The 19,497-nt window shown below is 40.4% G+C and overlaps 1 protein-coding gene across 4 annotated transcripts in view; it reads left to right on the top strand.

The window, feature by feature from the left end:
* Nucleotides 1-19,497, top strand: part of MYH10 (myosin heavy chain 10) — a 148,454-nt gene that overhangs the window by 37,434 nt on the left and 91,523 nt on the right. For all 4 annotated transcript variants that reach the window (XM_050919218.1, XM_050919217.1, XM_050919216.1 and 1 more), the window contains exon 4: nt 14,315-14,342. In XM_050919218.1, coding sequence (XP_050775175.1) covers nt 14,315-14,342 — 28 coding nt within the window. The remainder of the gene's footprint in view (nt 1-14,314; nt 14,343-19,497) is intronic.

The raw sequence follows: 19,497 nt of genomic DNA, 5'->3' as shown, positions 1-19,497 counted from the left end.
GTCAGTTCATAACTCCTGAGGCTCTACTGCATTTTGTTACCAGGTCTCTATGGGTTCACGTTGTGGTGTGTAAAGTTTTTGACTATCTTGCTTTCTTGAGGGCTGAAAAGAATCCATCCTTAATTCAGTACTAATTATTTCCTAATTCTTGCCTTTTATTAGCCACCAGTCCCCCAAAGGGCTTAACAATAAGGATTTATTGCCTGTGCAGGAGAAACTGAGATTAATTCTTATTTTGGCAACCCTGCTAAAATGTAGCATGCTGACAAGTGTACCACATCTTGCATGGTTCCCACACATTTTGCAGCTCTACCTGTAGGGCCTTACCAAATTCATGGCCATAAAAAGTGTCACCGGCCATGAAATCTGGTCTCCTGTCAGCCTCTGCCCCTCCCCCCCCAACACTGTCTGTGTGCTTTTATCCTATACTATACAGGGGAGACCAGTGTTTGTTTCTCAAATTGGGGGTCCTGACCCAAAGGGTAGTTGCTGGGGGGTTGCAAGGTTATTTTGGGGTGTGTGTGTGGGGGGAGTGGGGTGAGGTGGGTGGGTTGGGTATTGCCTCCCTTACTTCTGCACTGCCTTCAGAGCTGGGTATCTGGAGAACGGTAGCTATTGGCCAGGTGCCCTGTTCTGAAGGCAGCGCCCTGCCAGCAGCGGCAGCACAGAAGTAAAAGTGGCAATACCATACCATGCAATCCTTCTGCACTGCTGTCAGTGGCAGCGACAACCTGGGGAATTACAGACCAGTCAGCTTAACTTCTGTACCTGGAGGGATAATGGAGCAAATAATTAAGAAATCAATATGCAAACACGTAGAAGATATGGTGATAACAGTCAGCATGGATTTGTCAAGAACAAATTGTGTCAAAGCAACCTGAGAGCTTTCTCTGACAGGGTAACTAGCCTTGTGGAAGGTGGAGGGAGCAGTAGATGTGGTATATCTTGACTTTAGTAAGACTTTTGATACTGTCTTGCATGACCTTCTCATAAACAAACTAGGGAAATACGACCTAGATGGAGCTACCATAAGGTGGGTGCATAACTGGTGGGAAAATCTTTCCCAGAAAGTAATCATCAGTGGTTCACAGTCATGCTGGAAGGGCATAACAAGTGGGGTCCCTCAGGGATCAGTTCTGAGTCTGGTTCTGTTCAATATCTTTATCAATGATTTAGATAATGACACAGATATAGTAGTTTTGCGGAACCAAGGTGGGAGGGGTTGCAAGTGCTTTGGAGGATAGGATTAAAATTCAGAATGATCTAGACAAACTGGAAAAATGGTCTGAAGCAAATAGGATGAAATTCAGTAAGGACAAATGCAAAGCACTCCACTTAGGAAGGAACAATCTGTTGCACACATACAAAATGGGAAATGACTGCCTAGGAAGGAGTACTGAGGAAAGGGATCTGGGGGTCATAGTGGATCACAAGCTAAATGTGAGTCAACAGTGTAACACTGTTGCAGAAAAAGCAAACATCATTCTGGGATCTATTAGCAGGAGTATTGTAAGCAAGACACAAAGTAATTCTTCTGCTCTACTTTGAGCTGATTAGGCCTCAACTGGAATATTTGTGTCCAGTCTTGGGTGCCACATATCAGGAAAGCTGTGGACAAATTGGAGAAAGTCCAGAGAAGAGCAACAAAAATGCTTAAAGGTCTAGAAAACATGGCCTATGAGGGAAGATTGAAAAAATTGGGTTTGTTTAGTCTGAGAAGAGGAGACTTGAGGAGGGACATACTTTTTCAAGTACATAAAAGGTTGTTACAAGGAGGAGGGAGAAAAATTGTTCTACTTAGTCTCTGAGGATAGGACAAGAAGCAATGGGCTTTAATTGCAGCAAGGGCAGTTTAGTTTGGACATTAGGAAAAACTTTCTGACTGTAAGAGTGGTTAAGCACTGAAATAAATTTCTTAGATGGTTGTGGAATCTCCATCATTGGGGATTTTTAAGAGCAGGTTGGACAAATACCTGCCAGGGATGGTCTCGATAATGCTTAGTCCTACCTTGAGTGCAGGGGACTGGACTTGATTACCTCTCAAGGGCCCTTCCCGTTCTATGATTCTATAATTACAACACCATAATATTTCAGATTTAAATAGCTGAAATAATGAAAATTTACAATTTTTAAAATCCTATGACCGTAAAATTGACCAAAATGGACCACGAATTTGGTAGGGCCCTATCTATCTGCATTCCCACAGACCCTCTGAGATGTTAAGCATTTAGCTGTGCCACCAGGAGTTGCTGTGGTTCTTCCACTGCTAGCTGCCATGCAGCCTCTCTTGCCTTTTCACCACTCTCCTGTTGCTCCCTTTTGCAGGGAAGGGCCAGCTGAGAGGAGAAGGAAAGATGTCAGGGGTCCAGTACTGATACCAGTACCTCTCATCCCCTTTGAGCCCCGGACACGATCACCCTGCCTGTAGTTTTCTTCCAGCATCCCCATCCAGCTACATCCAGCATTCTCAGATGTCTATCATCAGTCTATACTCCCTCAAACACACAGGCACCCTAGCACCATCAAGCACACACCAGACACCTTGTAGTACTCATGCACTTAAGTAACCCTTGCAGGTTTCATAAACATTCGTATCTATCTCAGCCAGAGCTGCCAAGTTTTTGTGCAGTGTCGTATCCTGCCATTGCATAGCACAGGATGCATTGAACATAACCTGAAGATTATGGTTATCCGCCAAAAGCTCAAATAGCTCATTTTACAGCTTGTATAAAATGTCACACAGCTCTACAGAGATTGGCATCTATATGTTTTAATTACACCATACTCGATATTCCTTGCAAAATGTCAAGTTATAGAGTTTTGAAGTATTACAAGTCTAGTTTTTGACCATATAGTCATGTTGGAAAGGTTGGCAATTTCTTGGGGAAAAACTAGTTTAGGACAAGGCATGCGTAACTACTGGCTTAAAGTTATTTTCCCTAATTTTGCTGGTTTATTAGAATATGCTAACAAAAATACTTAACAATTGGATGATAATTTTTGCAGTAATATGGTCTGTTCAATTTTAATTTAAAGGAAATTAAATAATAAAAAACTCTCCACTTAAAGCAGTATGCTATTGTCTTGGCAACCTCAAACTGGAATTGAAATGTCTGAATCTGGGAATTCCCCTTCTTTGTTTAGCAATGAAAATTAGCTAACAAAACAACATGTAATTTTCATTGCTAAACAAAGAAGGGGAATTCCCAGACTGAGATGTTTCAGCTCCAGTTTGAGGTAAATTGGACTGGATAGTTAAGACAGTCTGTTCCTTGATCTGGCTGGCTGAAGTACAACTGCTGCAGCTGAACTCCTTGAGTACAGGGACTCAAGTAAAAATATTTCAATATGAGCAAAGATGTTTGTCCCAATTCATGGCTATTTTGAGAAAGTTTGTGAAGATGAGTCTTATGTGCAGAAAAAGTAAAGAAAGTGAGTAGAAAGGCAGACCGTATAAAGAAACATTTTGCAGAATGCAGCGGGAAGAACAGACCACTGAAACAACTGACTAGCTAAACATATGAGAGTATTAGAATCGGACTCTGAGGATGAAGGTACTGATGATACTGCATTGCCATTGCCAAATACATCAAGAATGTGAGATCCAGGCTGGCCACAGACAAGGAGGGAAGTATCAGTTTTTTTCAACCTCAGATGGTTATGTTTGTAAGAGAAACAATTCTAGAAGTGAAACAAGACTTGAAAATTGCAGATTTTTTTTTTAATGGCTGTAATACTCCCTTTTCTGTTGGATGCTCAGCTGCTTAAGGCCAGGCTATAAAACACCCAGTTGAAAGCAGGTAGTGGGGAACTGTTAGATGCAACTCCTGATGTCTTGAGGGTGGGAAGCACACGAAGAATTACATGGACAAGCAATTACATTAATGAGTTGGCTGGAGTAATATGCAGAATGAGCCAATAATGGCTAAGTGTAGCAGATAAGGAAAACGGTGGCTTATATATCAGCAGTTGATATTGGAGGCAAATAGAAGACTGGAAAGTACTGTGCTACACTGGCAAGAGAAGCCAAGACATTAGCAAATGAACTGTGTGGTGGTGGTGAGCTTACCTGACAGACACAGTAAGAAAAAGATGAAGTGATTTGGAACAAGATGACACTTTTGGTTATGTATGGATGTGCATCACATTGGCTTAGTCTACTTGGACAAGACCCTACCCCCAAGTGCTTTAATGAAACGTGTTGTAGATTTAGAAAAGCATTTTTGTAATTGCCATCACACTGGAGCCTGGTAAAAAGAATGCCAAGGATCTGTAAACCTCCAAATTCTTGGTGGGACATGATGATGGAACATTCAGCTTGCCTGGACATGTGTTAAAAATCACATTATGTCAGGATTGAGTGTATTCACAAGGCCGAACTTCAGTGACTCTTTCCATCTTTTCAAACTTTGGATACATCCATTCAAAACGGAGGCATAGGCTTGGTCTATCCTCTACATCGAAGTTGGTCTCTTGCTACAGAATGCGTATGGCCAAATGGATGCGAATTGGTCATCTGCAACTCTGCATGCCTCTGATTGCATAATGCTTCAAGCCTGCAACAATGTGCTTTATTTTCATATGGTTTTGACTTCGAAAACTGAAATGAGTCATGACCTATAAAACTTCCTTGAGAAAATACTGAACTAAAATGTATAGATACTCTGGTGGTCAATATTATAATTACATATTCATGTTACACCCACTGTGGTTTTATATTTAATTTGGGGTTGTACAAATAAATCTCCAAATTTATGTAACTAAAACTAAGCGTAATATGATGTGCATTAATGAAACAGTTTTTTTTAAAATAGCAAAATACCTTAAACTGGACTAAACAATGGTGGTGTGTTGTGCCCTCCCCCCCCCCCCCCCCCCCCCCCCCCCCCCCCCCCCCCCCCCCGTTCTTCCCTAGGGTGGTGAGGAAAAAAAAAACCTGTAAAAACCACCTCTGGTAAACCATGCCATTCTGAAAAGCATGTGAATCCATCTACAGGATGCTTTTCTAAAATACCAGTCATACCACATGAAACCAAGTACTATAGTTTCTAATGACTGCTATGGTGCTGAATCAGGCATTACTGTGGTCATAACTCTCTTAAATAAACATTTCTTCCAATACTAAGATGAACTAACTGAAAGCATGAAATTGGCAGATAAAAATCTTACTGCATTTCTTGAAATTTGTAACGTGAACAGTTGCTATTAAAAACAGATGTTCGGAGTCTCCTATAGGGGACTGTTTGAATGCAGAACTGGAGGAGGGAGAACTCTCTCTGTCCTGGAATAAACGGAGGAATTCTACAAAGAGACTTCTTAACTAGATAAATCTTACTAGTGTGTTACAGGAAAATTTTGTTAACTCCTTGTGTGGAAAAGGAGTTGGGCTCAGTTGGCTACTCCTGATGGGCCAGCAGTTAAATTCTCTCCATGCAATGTTAGCCTTGTCCCTGCCCAGCCTGGATTTTCTTTTTGCTTTACCTTACGGTTAACCTGTACCACTCCCTTGCTGTCTTTAAGTAGAGAGTTAGCCAGCAAGGAGTCAGTTTTTGTGTTTTTTGTTTGCCCAACAGAGGGCCTCTGGTGTAGAAGTAGTAACCAGAATAAACTGAGGATTCTTTTTATTCTTTGTGTATCCTAACCAAGAATCGGGAAGGGGAAAAGTCACACTGCACTTTACAAACAACTAGGCATCAAACCATGTATAATTTCAGTAACAAAATAGTTCAAACTTCTCATACAATGAAGCTGTAGTTATAGGCTACAACGGAAGATACATTTTTAGGGTTAGTGGTTGCTCCATTCCCATTAACTAGGTAACAAAGCTGACGAATAGTCTGTCTTGGAATACCGCAAAGAATTGCCATTTCAAAATAGCTTCCATTTGCATGAGCTTTAAGCCAAAAGCTGCCCTAGCAAAAGTGGCTAGTGTCTCCTGACTGCATAGTGGGCTGCCATCTTCTTTGAAAGAAGCTTAGTTGTGGATCATGGGAAGTGATTGACACTTTAAAAAAGGGCATGTTTAGCTGATGGCAACCTGTGGCGTCAATCAGATTTGAGAACAATGGGAGGTGGTAGCCATTTTGAAAGATGGTAATCCTTTATGACACTCTCTGAAAGAGAAAACTGTAAAATGATGAAAAAATAGTGGCAAAAAATGACCATAATCCTAAATATTTTTAGAAACTATTTGTTGTACCTTATCTATCCTACAGGGGGAGGAAGGGAATCCCCAAATTGTATATTTTACAGTCTGAAGTCTAACTGTCTTCCTTCAAACTGAAGAATTTTTACATGGATTCTCACCTTAGCCAACTACAAGAGACTAACTGCACTGGAATGTCATTTGAACGTTCAGTATTAAAATTAAATTATGAAAATCTACAAGGATTGTAAAACATCAACTTCTGACCGAATGGTAAGGTTTTACAATCCTCCTTGTAGATTATGAAAATCTATTCTAATACTTACAGGTATGTGTTTGTAGATCCTTGTCTAAAAAGACTGAGATCTGTAGTGCTGATTTCCAACTACCACTGCTTTTAACATGCAGTAGGGATTTATCAGACTTACCAAAATTAAATTTTGAAATTGTCAATTTTTCTCATTTTAAAGGGAAAATGTAGCTGTAGGATCATTTTACTTGATTTCAGAGTTCTAGAATTGTAATACAAATGTTTAGCAAGTCACGTACTCAAAAGCTCCAGCTGGAAGCTTGCAGCTGTTTTGCAGCGTTTTGTGGCATATCTACAACAGTGAAGTGCAAATGCAATCTTCTATATTGTGCTTCAAATTTTAGTTTTCTGGGGTATTTTCAGTAATGTAAACACTAATTTAGATTCAGATTTTAGTGGTGTCTCTTCTTTGTTAGTCTTGTTTTGGCACATGGATTTAGCTACTGAAATCACAGAAAATACACAAGTCTTTGTCTAGCCATTGTGGGAAGCTTGTAAATTTCAGAAACTTAATCTTTTAGTTGTCAGTACAAACTAATGAAATTCTAGAGTATCTGTGACAGTGTGCTCACAATTGTAAAAATTCCTATTTCTTATGGGATATGTAACTTTTTATTTCTTGGCAGCACAGCTACCTCTTTTCAATTCTGCATCGAAATGGCTATAACGCCAATTCATGTCTGGTTGCTTTCCCTAAAGTTGTTACTCTTGTTGGTGACAGCAGCATGAGTAGGACTAGTATCAGTTTTCACTAGAAAAAGAGGAAGATCTTTAGCTATAAGCATTCTACTCTGTGCAGACATTCAAACTGTCTTATAAATATTTAATACCTCGCATCTCTGCCTTCCATAAAAGTCATCAAAAAGTATTGCTAAATTGTAGCATTTGACTTCTGCCTGTGGCTAAGGTACTCAGAACACTTGCAATATGTCTTTTTCTGTGTAATAGAAACCACTGCCTTGTTGAAAGCTTATTAAAGAATAGCTGTATTGATTTATTCAAATGGAGGAAAAAATAGTAACATGCCTCATATCATCATTGTGATATTTATTTGAGACTAATCTAAAATGGGATGCATTTAAAATGGTTACAGGAATTTCTCGTTTAGCTAGTTGTGGTGGTACATGGTAGTTTGTTGGTATCTGGACACTTTTTTTCCACAACCTTTTGAGAGGGCAGTTAACTTTAAAGATTACTGAACTGTACTTTGAATGAGGAACAGAAGTAGTTCATTAGAAATTCTGGCCTTCAGCCATTCTATGTTCTAATGACTGCTTCTTGGAGCAGCTTGTCCTGGAATCCACAAGGGGAGAGGCAATTCTTGATTTTTAGTTCTAAATGGAACACAAGGTCTGGTGCAGGAGGTGAATATAGCTGAACTGCTCAGTAATAGTGACCATAATGTAATTAAATGTAACATCCTCATGGGGAGAGGGAATGCCAAATAACCCCCCCCCAGTAGCATTTATTCAAAAAGGGGAACTATACAAAAATGAAGAAGCTAGTTAAACAGAAATTCAAAGGATCAGTCACAAGGGTGAAATGCCTGCAGACTGCATGGAGAAAACATTTAAGCTGAGCCTTTAGGATGGTATTTTTAAATGTATGCCCCGCTCCCTCCAAACATAAGAGAACCAAAAATAGTCAGCATGGGTAAACAGCAGAGTAAAAAGAAATGGTTAGAGGCAAAAAGGCATCATATTAGAAATTGGAAGTCCAATCTTAATGAGGAAAATAGAAAGGAGCATAAAGCTTCCCAAGAGTCAGTGAGGCCAGGCCACTGGAGGAATGAGGTGCTGATGGAGCATTTAAGGAAGACAAAGCCATTGAGAAGAAGCTAAATGAAGTCTTTGTACGGGTCTTCATTGCAGAAGATATAGGGGAGATCCCCCACATCTGAACCATTATTTTTAGGTGACACATCTGAGGAACTGTCCCAGATTGAGGTATCAATAGAAGAGGTATTGGGGGGGGTTGTAAATTGATAAATTAAACTAAGTCACCAGAACCAGATGATTTTCATCCAATAATTGTGAAGGAATGAAAATATGAAATTGCAGAACTATTAACTGTGGTATGTAACCTATTGCTGACATCCGCTTCTGTACCAGATAACTGGAGGATAGCTAATGTAATGCAGCTCCAGTGGTGAGCCTGGCAACTACAGGCTGGTAAGCCTAACTTCAGTGCCTGGCAAATTGGTTGATGTGATGGTAAAGAACATAATTATCAGACACATTGACTCTTCCCCATTATATTCATCTATGTGGCTTTTGTAACATGATGTCATGCCTTTCCAATCTATTGGGATTCTTTGAGGGAGTCAACAAATATGTGGATGGGGTGATTCAGTGGATATATAAAAGCAGCAAAGAATCCTGTGGCACCTTATAGACTAACAGATGTTTTGGAGCATGAGCTTTTGTGGGTGAATACCCACTTCGTCAGATGCATGTGGATATAGTGTACTTGGATTTTCAGAAAGTCTTTGATAGCATCCCTCACCAAAAGCTCTTAAGCAAAGCAAAGAGTCATGAGATAAGAGGGAAGGTCTTCTCATGGATCAGTAACGGTTTAAAAGACAGAAAACAAAAGGTAGGAATAAATGCTTAGTTTTCAGAATGGAGACTGATAAATAGCTGTGTCCTCCAAGGATCTGTACTGGGGCCTATGCTATTCAACATATTCATAAATGATTTGGAAAAAGGGGTAAATTAGTGAGAGGGCAAAATTTGCAGGCAATAAATATACTCAAGATAGTTAAGTCCAAAGTTGACTGCAAAGAGTTAAAGGGATCTCACTAAACTGGGTGACTAGGTGCCAAAATGGCAGATGAAATTCAGTGTTAAGTGCAAAGTGATGCACATTGGAAAACAGAATTTTGTATGGATAGTTGGGATTATGGGATCTAAATTAGCTGTTCCCACTCAAGAAGGAGATCTTGAAGTCATTGTGGATGTTTCTTTTGAAAACATCCACTCCCTATGGAGCAGCAGTCAAAAAAGATAAGTGTTGGGCACCAAAAGATATACTGGAATTAGAAAAAGTGCAAAGAAGGGCAACAAAAATTATTAGGGGTATATTACAGCTTCCATGATAGGAAAGATTAAAAAAACTAGGACTGTTCAGTTTAGAAAAAGGATGGGTGGGGATAGAGGTCTATGAAATCATGAGTGGTCTAGAGAAAGTGAATAGGGAAGTGTTATTTCCCCCTTCACATAACAAATGAAGCAGAGGTCACCCAGTGAAATGAACAGTCAGATGGTTTAAAACAAACAAAGGACGTACTTCATGCAGTGTACAGTCAACCTGTGGAACTTGTTGCCAGGTGATGTTGTAAAGGCCAAAACTGGGTTTGAACTGGATTAAAAAAGAATTTAGGTAAATTAATGGAGGATATGGCTGTCAGCCAAGATGGTCAGGGATCCAACCCCATGCTCCAGATGTCCCTAAACTTCTGAGTGCTAGAAACGGGGACTGGACTACAGGGGATGTGCATCACTTGAAAGTACCCTTTTCTGTTTATTCCCTCTGAAGCATCTGGCACTGGCCACTGTCAGAAGACAAGATACTGGGCTAGATGGACCAGTGATATCACTCTGTGTGACCATTCTTATGCTTCTACTAATTAACATACCAGTCTGTGCAGAGACCTCTTCTGATCTGTAACTGTTCCTGCATATCTTATTTCTCCATGGATCATCCATGTAGCCAGAGCACTGAAAATATAAGGGCTAGTCACAATGGGTGCAGGAGCACTTCCAGTATGTTTAGTGATTCTTTCTTTCTACCAAAGGCAATTGAGTCCCAGGCCTGCAAGCGCATATCTGGCCAACTCAATACAAGTAGATCCACAATCACCAAACTTTGCAAGTGTCTGCAGGATTGGGCCTGTAATTTCAAAGTGTCTCACATGGTCACTTGGTAAAGGTCATGTTCCTTGGTGGGTAATACAGGTCCTGTTTGGGCCCATGAGGAATGATTGGAAGAAGGGCCATGCTATGTATCTGTTTTTGTGCATCTGATCTTAATACCTAATATTCTGCCTTCACTTTAATGTGTGCTCCTGGTACACTGAATATGGCTAGAATTAGAGAACGATATCTCCCATCCCAGCCTGCTACAAACAGTACATCAGAATTATTCTTGCAAACAAGTTGTCACTGCTTGATCCCCTTCTGCTGGAATTGTTCAATGGGGATAGCAAAGAAATAAATACAAGAGAGACTAAATACTGGGTTTAGCACCTGAAAAGCTCTTTAAATCCATGTGTTTTTCAACCAGGAGCATTTCAGGATTTTAAATTGAAGCTGTGTCTTTACAACCATCCTCGTACTCGGTGTGGGAGGTGTTTGCTTTAAGAAGCCTTTGTACTATGTACAGGCTTCTACTTTTGCAAGCAGTGAAGCAAAAGAATGGGTCTTGAGGCATAGAACGGAAGTCAGAAGAGAGCTGGTTTAGGACAACCAACAGCTGCTATACATTGTGGTACCACTCTGCAGTTTTAAGACCACTTTTTAAGCCCACTTTTCACCACCCCTGGACAAAAATTAAAAATCGTCCTGATGCATGAAATGTTGCATGCATGCTATATGCTATTTTTTTGGGAAGTCTGAAGTAAATCAGGCAGCTATTTCCAAGTAGTGTTTTCACATCTTCAGTTTAGTTCTATTTTTTTGTCTTGTATTGTCAAAACTCAGACTTCAGAGCTTAAAGACTTCAAAGTTCTTTCATTAGTTTCACTGGGGATATCAGTTTTATTTTGTGTAGACATCTAGTGATTTACTGCATTTCTAACCCACCCCACACACTGGAAAATCCACATCCTGATTTAGGGGTTTGAACATTTTCCCTATATGCAGAGATGCAGCATGTGGGTATAAATGTAACTCTTCATGCAGTGCCAAGAAAAGCCACATGCCTCTATAATTGCAGATAATACTTTAATGTACAAACCACTCTCAGTATATAGCAGACAAGCAGTCAAGTTCAATCAGATTAGCCTTGTGCTTGTTTTTACTTTTCAACCTTAAGGAGTCACTTAGCTTTAAATCAAGGGCAAGTGTCCCTGGTTGGGCTTTGGTTTCACCTTCTTTAGGTAGGGGACAGCAATTTGCAGAGTCTCGCAGCCTGCGTAGTAGCCTCCCAATCCAGTAAACCTTGACTGACATATGCAAGTAGGTCTGCTAAAACTGCTGATTGGTTCAGGTACCTTGTCCAACTCTTTCCAAAAGCAGTTTAGGGGCTGTTTCATCATCTTTTGTCTCATGGAAAATTAGATATGAAAGCTAAACAATAGATTTTTAGATTATCTCTTAGTAGTCTTTTGCAGATAGCCCTGTGTATTACGGATCTTCTAATTACAGTTTTGAAATGGGTCTCTTACCCCAATGACTGGCAATGTACATCTGGGCTTCCTAAATTTGAGTAACGTTTTATTGCAGGAAGGGTCTGAAGGCACTAAATCCATAACTCAAATATACAATCATCTTTTTTCCTTGTCTTTTGGGCAGTGGGGTGTCAGGTGGGCAGGCTGTCATAGAAAAAATTCCAAGGACCCTTTTGGATTCTTGTGTATGTCCTAGTTGAGTAACAGAGAAAACAGGTCAACTGCTCCCTTCTGATCGAGTCTCTTTTTCTTTAGAGGAGACAGCTGGCTATTCTGCTTCAGTACTAGTAACGGTACTAGCTGGTACATGAAAGCTTTATAAAATTAATTTATATGATTTGGGTAGGTGACTAGGGTTTTTATTTCATATTTCTCTATACTTCATAGTATCTTGGAGTCCAGTCCTAAAAGTCCTTGGCCAAGACTATCCAAACCCAACAAAATTTTACTTTGCTTCTTACAGCAGATAAGACACAGTTGAGTTATACTGTTATCCAATTTTTAAAAAAATAGCCTATGTCTAGACTTCAAATCCACTAAGTGAAATCATTGGATCCTAGGGGAAGGTGGGGAGGAGGGATGGCAGGAAGGGAGGAATCACACATTTCACAGCAACATAATTGTCCTCCTGCCTGTTCACCTTTAGTGCTTCAAGTCCAGAACTGCTCTCCCTAGAGAGAATATCAGTTATCTGTTGCTATTTGATGCATTTTTCTGGGTCCTCCTACTTAGTGTGTCATGCATGGCCAGCAATTCATAAAGATCTCAAAGGTTTAAAGAATATCACTTGACTTTTTTTTTTTTTTTTTTTTTTTTTAAGGACAGAACAGGGACCTTATAATGAGGACCCTTGAAACATGGTATTGGTCTTATTCTGGAAGGATCAGGGGAATAACCCTTAGTCTTGAACCTTACGTTCAAACAAAATAAGGTTGACTTGTTTGCAGTGGAATTCACTGTTATTACTAAGGATATAATTGAGTCATGGAGGTCACAGCAGTCACGGATTCTGTGACTTTACCAGACCTCTGTGACTTCTTTGGCTTCAGCTGGGACTGTACACCCCTGCCCTGCAAATGGGGCTGCAGGACTGTGCCCCTTGTGGCTGGCGCTGGGGCTCTGCTCCCCTGCCCCACAGCTGGGTCAGGAGCCAGGACTGTGTACCAGCCACTCCCCTTCTGCTGTGGCTGGAGCTGTGCACTGTCCCCTAAGGCCGCAGATGGAGCCATATGCTCCTGCCTTATGGCACTGACTGAGGTGGCAGCTGTGCACACACCCCTGTGGCTGCAGCTGGAGCTGTTCTAGCTGTCATTCACTCATGCGTGACACCCCCTACTCCCCAGTTATTTTTAGTAAAGCCACTGGAAAATTTTGTTTATTGCCTGTGACCTGTCCATGATAATCTTAACCTTAACAATTACTCATAAAAATAATTCTACTGAAATTCCCTCATGAGTTTGCAGTAGATGACTACCAGTTATTCAGTGATCATTATGCGGATAGCTGTAGAACCAGTTTGAGAGAAGGGTGTGTGTGTGTGTGTGTGTATGTGTGTGTGTGCGCGCGCACGAGGGGGGCCCGGGGGCTCAGAGGCATGAGGAGATGCTGAGCTTACTGAAAAAGTTGGGGTGGGGGTGGGGATTCTTTAACTAACTGAAAGACCAGAAAAAATCTTTAACAGCTCATCTGAAAAACACTTCATATAAAGTATAAGGACCATATATTGAAATGGAGTATGTAAAGATGCTGTAACTTACAAGAGAACCATTCACAGTTAATAGTGCATGTCCTTCAGGCATTCTTTTCAATGCACAGTAGTGTATATTGTATGCTGAGCAATATCACGTTGCACAGTTCACGTCTGTTCTATATCTTGCTAGGCATCCTGTTGGCAACTCACTGAATTAAAACAGCAGTTATGAGCTTGCATGTTCACAGGAAAAAGCTATAGCTGGGAATTGTCATATTGGCTGCAGATGTTCTTGCTGTTTCCAAGTACTTAAAATCTTGTTTGTGGCCAGTGAATCTGGGAAACTGTGTAGGGAACATAAAACACTAAAAGTTTCAACTAGTTTCATTTTCTCTACTGTATAGTTAAAAAAAAAAAATCTCAATTACTAAAATGAAGATAATTTTGCATAGAGTATTTAGTTTAGTTTAATCTGCAGTGTCCAGCACTTTCTGTATAGACCATTTAATTGTTTCCCTGACTAGTCTCTCTCTCCTCACTGAAAAGACCCTTTATAAACATAAACAAGGAGCTGAAAAACATTCCCCTCCCACCCCAAAATTAAATAACTTCAGGATGCTACTTAAAGACCATACCATCAAACATAATTGATTTTTTTTAATTGCTGAATTATGAAAAGTTCAAGTTTCTGGATGTCCTTTTTAATGTAACTTTGTAGCTTGCAATTACAACAAAATATCAGAGCAAAATCACAATCTATATTCTTTTTTTGTTTTGCAGACCGTGAGGACCAATCAATTCTTTGCACGTAAGTAAACAAAATAATAAGTTGGCTGTTTTTTATCATATTAGTGATAGTACAAGGAACTTCTCTATTATTGCCAGGATAGATTACTCTACTCTTCATGTTTATCTCTTAGCTGCTTGTAACAATTAGCAACACATAATATAAAAACTAATCTAGTCTGGTATAGAGATGTTGACTCGTTCATAAAATGGTGCACTTGAACTTTGTCCCACTATCAACTTACTGAAAGTGTTAAATAGCATTTACCACTCAATAAGCATAATATCTTAAAAACACACACACACACACACCATAAATCGAACAAGTGAATCTCTAATTTATAGATCATTAATATTCTGATAATGTTAAACCATACTGTAACTATTCAAAGTGTAGAGGCTAACTGAATAACTACAATAAAGGATCAGTTACCTACTTGGCAGGTTCAACTTTAAAATTCACTCAAACGAAGACCTTTTTTTAAAAAAAGGTAATATATCCTATATTTTTGGTGGCATATAGTGCAAGGGGATATTGTTTGGACATTTTAAGAACAAAAAAGTGAGAACCCACAAAAGCAAATAAGTGTTTGAAGAAACTGGCTGGTTCTTTACTTTCTCATCTCTCTTCAGCTAGCTAATAGTTTAGGTTGGACTTCGTTTCTGGCCTCCCCTGAGTGAGTTAACATTTGAAGGTCCTTCTAGCTAATTTATAACTTTCCCTGTCAGTCACAGCTCCATGTCTTTTAACTTACCAGCCAGGTGATTTACTTAATTTCAAAACATTTCTCCTAAGGGCTTGTTTATATTAGCTTTCCTATCTCCAATTTGATTACCAATTAACTCATTATAGGTAACATGTCTGTGAAGGATAGTTTGGACACTACCACAAATGTTTGTTCCAGGACACATGTGCTTGTAGGTTACCCTAGGGCACCCAAAGCTTCACAGACTGGATCCCTGCCTATCAACCAGAAGCAAAAAGTCTAATATTTTCTAGCCTATAAAGTAATGTGTGAGAAGCTGGAGAAGGATTGGGTTTTCCCAGGGTGGGAGATGGTACATTCCAAATGTAGGGCTACCCTTCACCCTCTCATTGAAAAGTGGGTAAGGGCCAGCAGTGTTCAAATGACTATTGTTTTATAAAACAAAAGCTCCCTCTATGAGGAGGACAGCTTTAGGACAATGTCCCCCAAAGCAAGAATAAACCCTTTGCCCTGCTTTTGATGACTGGAAGCTCCCATGTCTTGCTTCCTAGCAGGAGCGGACAACCCAGCAGCTGCCACTGAAGTTCAGTGGGAGCCTCTCCAGTATAGCACTATACACAATCAATATATAGCTTACATTAAATGGATTTAAAAACTGGCTAACTAGTAAATTTCAAAAAGTAACTGTAGATGGAATCATCATTCGGTGAGGATATTCTTGGTGCAGTGCCACAGGTTCTTGGTTTATTGCTATTCAGTATCTTTATTAATGATCTGGAAGAAAATATAAAATCATTACTATTAAACTTGCAGATGACACATGGTTGCAGTATTAATAATGAGGTAGATTAGTTCTACAGGCTGACTTGAAATGGGCACATTTAAACAAGGTGTGTCTTAATACAATCAAGTACAGAGTCATGCATCTGGGAACAATGAATGTAGGTGACACTTGCAAGATGAACTGGATCTTGGAATTGCAATCATACTGAACAGGACTTAGGGGTCATAGCAGATAACCATTTGCACATGTGCTTCCAATGCAATGCTGGAGTTAAGAAGGTCAATATGATCCTCTGTATAAGCAGGGGAATACAAAGTAGTAGAAGTGAGGTGGTATGGTCTCTGTATATGGCACTGGTAATTTAATTACTGGAATACTTTCTAGTTCTGGTCCACATATCAAAAATGTCAAAATTGGAAAGCATGTTTAGGACAGAGCTTGACTTGAGGTCTGGAAAACATATCTTTATATGAGACTTTAGAAGCTCCATCTCTAACTTTTCTGAGAGAAGGTTAAGAGGTGACTTGATGATCTAAAAGTACCTGCGTGACAAGGAGATCTCTGATAGCTCTTTAATCATAACAAGATCTGGTAGTTGGAATCTGAAGCTAGACAAGATCAATCTGGAAATAAGGTGCAGATTTTTACTGTAATGTTCATTTAACCATTGGAAGAACTTACCTGTGTTTCTGAAGTTCCCTCTATTGCCTGTGTCAGTAAGACAAACTGGCAAGTGTCTGACCTGGTAGTTCTTAGCTCCAACTAAATCTCTCAGTGCCTCTGAAATTTTCAGAACTTCTCTGCTCTGCTGATGTAATGCCTGCCTGTCTGAACTGAATATTGGCTGCCAGACACCCCTCTCCCCTCACACACCCCATTACCCCCGGACTCCTCAAAATGGTGGATTTGAGATCTGCAGGTTTCAGGTCCTTCCAGTCCCTCAAAAGATGGACAAAATGGACTAATTCCTCTCTTGTTTAGAACAGTCCCATATAACAAATTGATGATTATGTCTATATTTCTCTTTGGGTATGCACAAACCATGCAGCTAAAGCTTCCTCCTCTTGGGGCAATCTATTAGTCTCCTCAAGAACTGAAGAGACTTTAACACCTGCCACTCAACAGCAGAAAACCCAACTTTATCCAGTGCTCAATCTAGCAGACCAGTGACCCCCAAAGACCAGACCACAGCAGAAAAGACTGCAAAAGAAAGACCTGGCACCAGCACATATGCCCCTGGTGGCAAAGCAGACCACATGGCTTCAGACATTGGCACCAAACAGGACATAAACACCTTTACTACCAGAATCTGGGAGTAAGGGGGACCACTCTAAACAGAGGGCTGAGACTTCGAATGGAACTCTGTATAGTGTCAAAGTTTTTTGATCATGAAAAGCCTCTGGATGCAAATCCACCAAGCCCTGCATGGTGCCAAAGGCTGGTGCAGAAGGGCAGCCTACAGCACAGAGTAATACTTTTCTGACACCAGTCCCAGAGCTGGGGTTGCACCTCTCTGCATTGAGATCTGTAGCAGACAGTGTGCCTCTAAGTGAACCGGGACAGTCACTGGCGCACAGGTATTTATCTGTACTGAGAATGCACTGCCCAGAGAGGAAGTCAGTCTCTCCATTGCATGTGTTCTTTCAATCCTCAAACAGGGAACTCTATTCTCTATGGTGCCACAGATGCCTGACATACGGGACTGAAAATCCACCCTGACAGGAATGCTATTGGACTGGCCAATATCAAGCTATTGTACTATATCCCTACCTTATGCTGCTGTGGGCTTACTGTGCTTATGGGGGTCTGATATCTCAATCAGTTATGATTCAATCTCTATGCTCAAGAGAGGTCACTTTACCCATCATCTTCTCTAGCCAGACCACCTATTTCAGATAGGAGGAGCCAGATCTGGGAGCTAAGCAACACCAGTGACCTGCCTTGCCACCAAAAGACCTCTCATCACCTCACAAAGTGGTGTCTTTGGCACCAAATGACTTTGTCATTACAAGAGCCCCTTAAGATTCTAGAGAGAGAAACATCCAATCAGAGAAATCTCAAGAGTTGTTTGATACTTTGAGAACTGCCAATGGCTTTTCCCAGCATGGGCAAACTTCAGCCTTCCCCTTGCCCAAAAAGCTAGTGTGCTGCCGAGGAAAAGACCATGGAAGGTTGATTTGCTTATGAAGTTCTAACCAGCCTGTCTCTCCTTCTGTTGCCTACCTATTTAAAATCTACGGTTTTGTGTGATATTTGGATATATGATGTCATCACTGGTTTAGGTAGGATAGGATGATTCAGTGGATAAGATTTGTAACGGCAGCTATGGAGTTCTTCTAATTCTACCTTCCATTGCATACTGGACACAGTTTTGCCTGCAGGTAGGTAGGTCATGCTTAGGAAAGTAAATATTCAGAAGGGACCTGGGGATCTCTAGTGCTGATTGGAATTTTTAGTTCAGTTCCCTTGGATTGTTAACTGACCACTCTCAGGAGCAAGCTTTATTTGTCTTGTATATCCATTTATAGCATCCCCCAGTTGGTTAAAAATGCCAGTGGTTAATGGGGGACCATAGTGGTGGTAGACTCTCTGGGTTTGTCTAGTTTAGGAAAACCAGTATCTGTTTTCTGGCAATGGTGCCAAAACACTGTTGCTACCAACACTTAAGTACTAATCAGAAATGGTAGGCAATATGTCTTGAGTCCTGTCTTCGGTAGCTACCAGTGTTATAAACACACTGCCCCAACATCAACATCACTCTTGCTGAGAAATGGTAGTAATTATACTAATGTAATAGCACCCTAAAATGTAAATACACACTGAAATAGGAAATGTGGGCCTCAGGTGAGGACTGTAGAAGCTGCTTGAGTTTAAGGAATGTGACAAAACTTCTTGTACTTTGCTGCTGCCCTTTATGGAAATGGGTGAGTGTGCCAATCTGTTTCAGACTGGTGACTCTGAAATGAAGAGATTCCTCATATGGAATGCTAGGATTCTGTGAGAAATGCTCAAGCCTCTCCTACACTTGTTTTTTTAGCTCCAGGATTCTGTTTGTGTTAAAATATGAAAGCATAAGTTGCACTTTTTGCTGGCATTCTAAATTTGAGAACCTTACCGCAAGCTTATGGTATTCTGTTGAAAATGGTGACTAGGCTTGATAAATGGTCACTTTACAAATGCATGAAGCCATACAAGGGTATATAATCTGAACTGGCTTCAGATGGGAGTGGTAGGATGGAGAAGAAACTGAGTTTGCTTCTAAAATGACAAGAGCAGCAAATGCCAAGCATTTCAGTATACAACCTCTAGCTGGTTTCCAGCTTCCTAACATTCCCCTGATAACTGGTGTTAAAAGATGTGAACCATCTAAGAGAAGATGAAATGGAGAACTATAAATAGTAAAAAAACCAATTCTTGGATTTTCTGAACCAGTCCAGATACTCGGGTGTACCTCTCACTTTTTCCAGCAGATGTAGACTCATAGACTCTAGGACTGGAAGGGACCTCGAGAGGTCATCGAGTCCAGTCCCTTGCCCTCATGGCAGAACCAAATACTGTCTAGACCATCCTTAATAGACATTTATCTAACCTACTCTTAAATATCTCCAGAGATGGAGATTCCACAACTTCCGTAGGCAATCTATTCCAGTGTTTAACTACCCTGACAGTTAGGAACTTTCTGCTAA

Source organism: Gopherus flavomarginatus, chromosome 12, assembly GCF_025201925.1.
Source record: "Gopherus flavomarginatus isolate rGopFla2 chromosome 12, rGopFla2.mat.asm, whole genome shotgun sequence".
Taxonomy (NCBI): Eukaryota; Metazoa; Chordata; order Testudines; family Testudinidae; genus Gopherus; species Gopherus flavomarginatus.
Note: the sequence above shows the minus strand (reverse complement) of the source record. Positions and strands in the feature narration are given on the sequence as shown.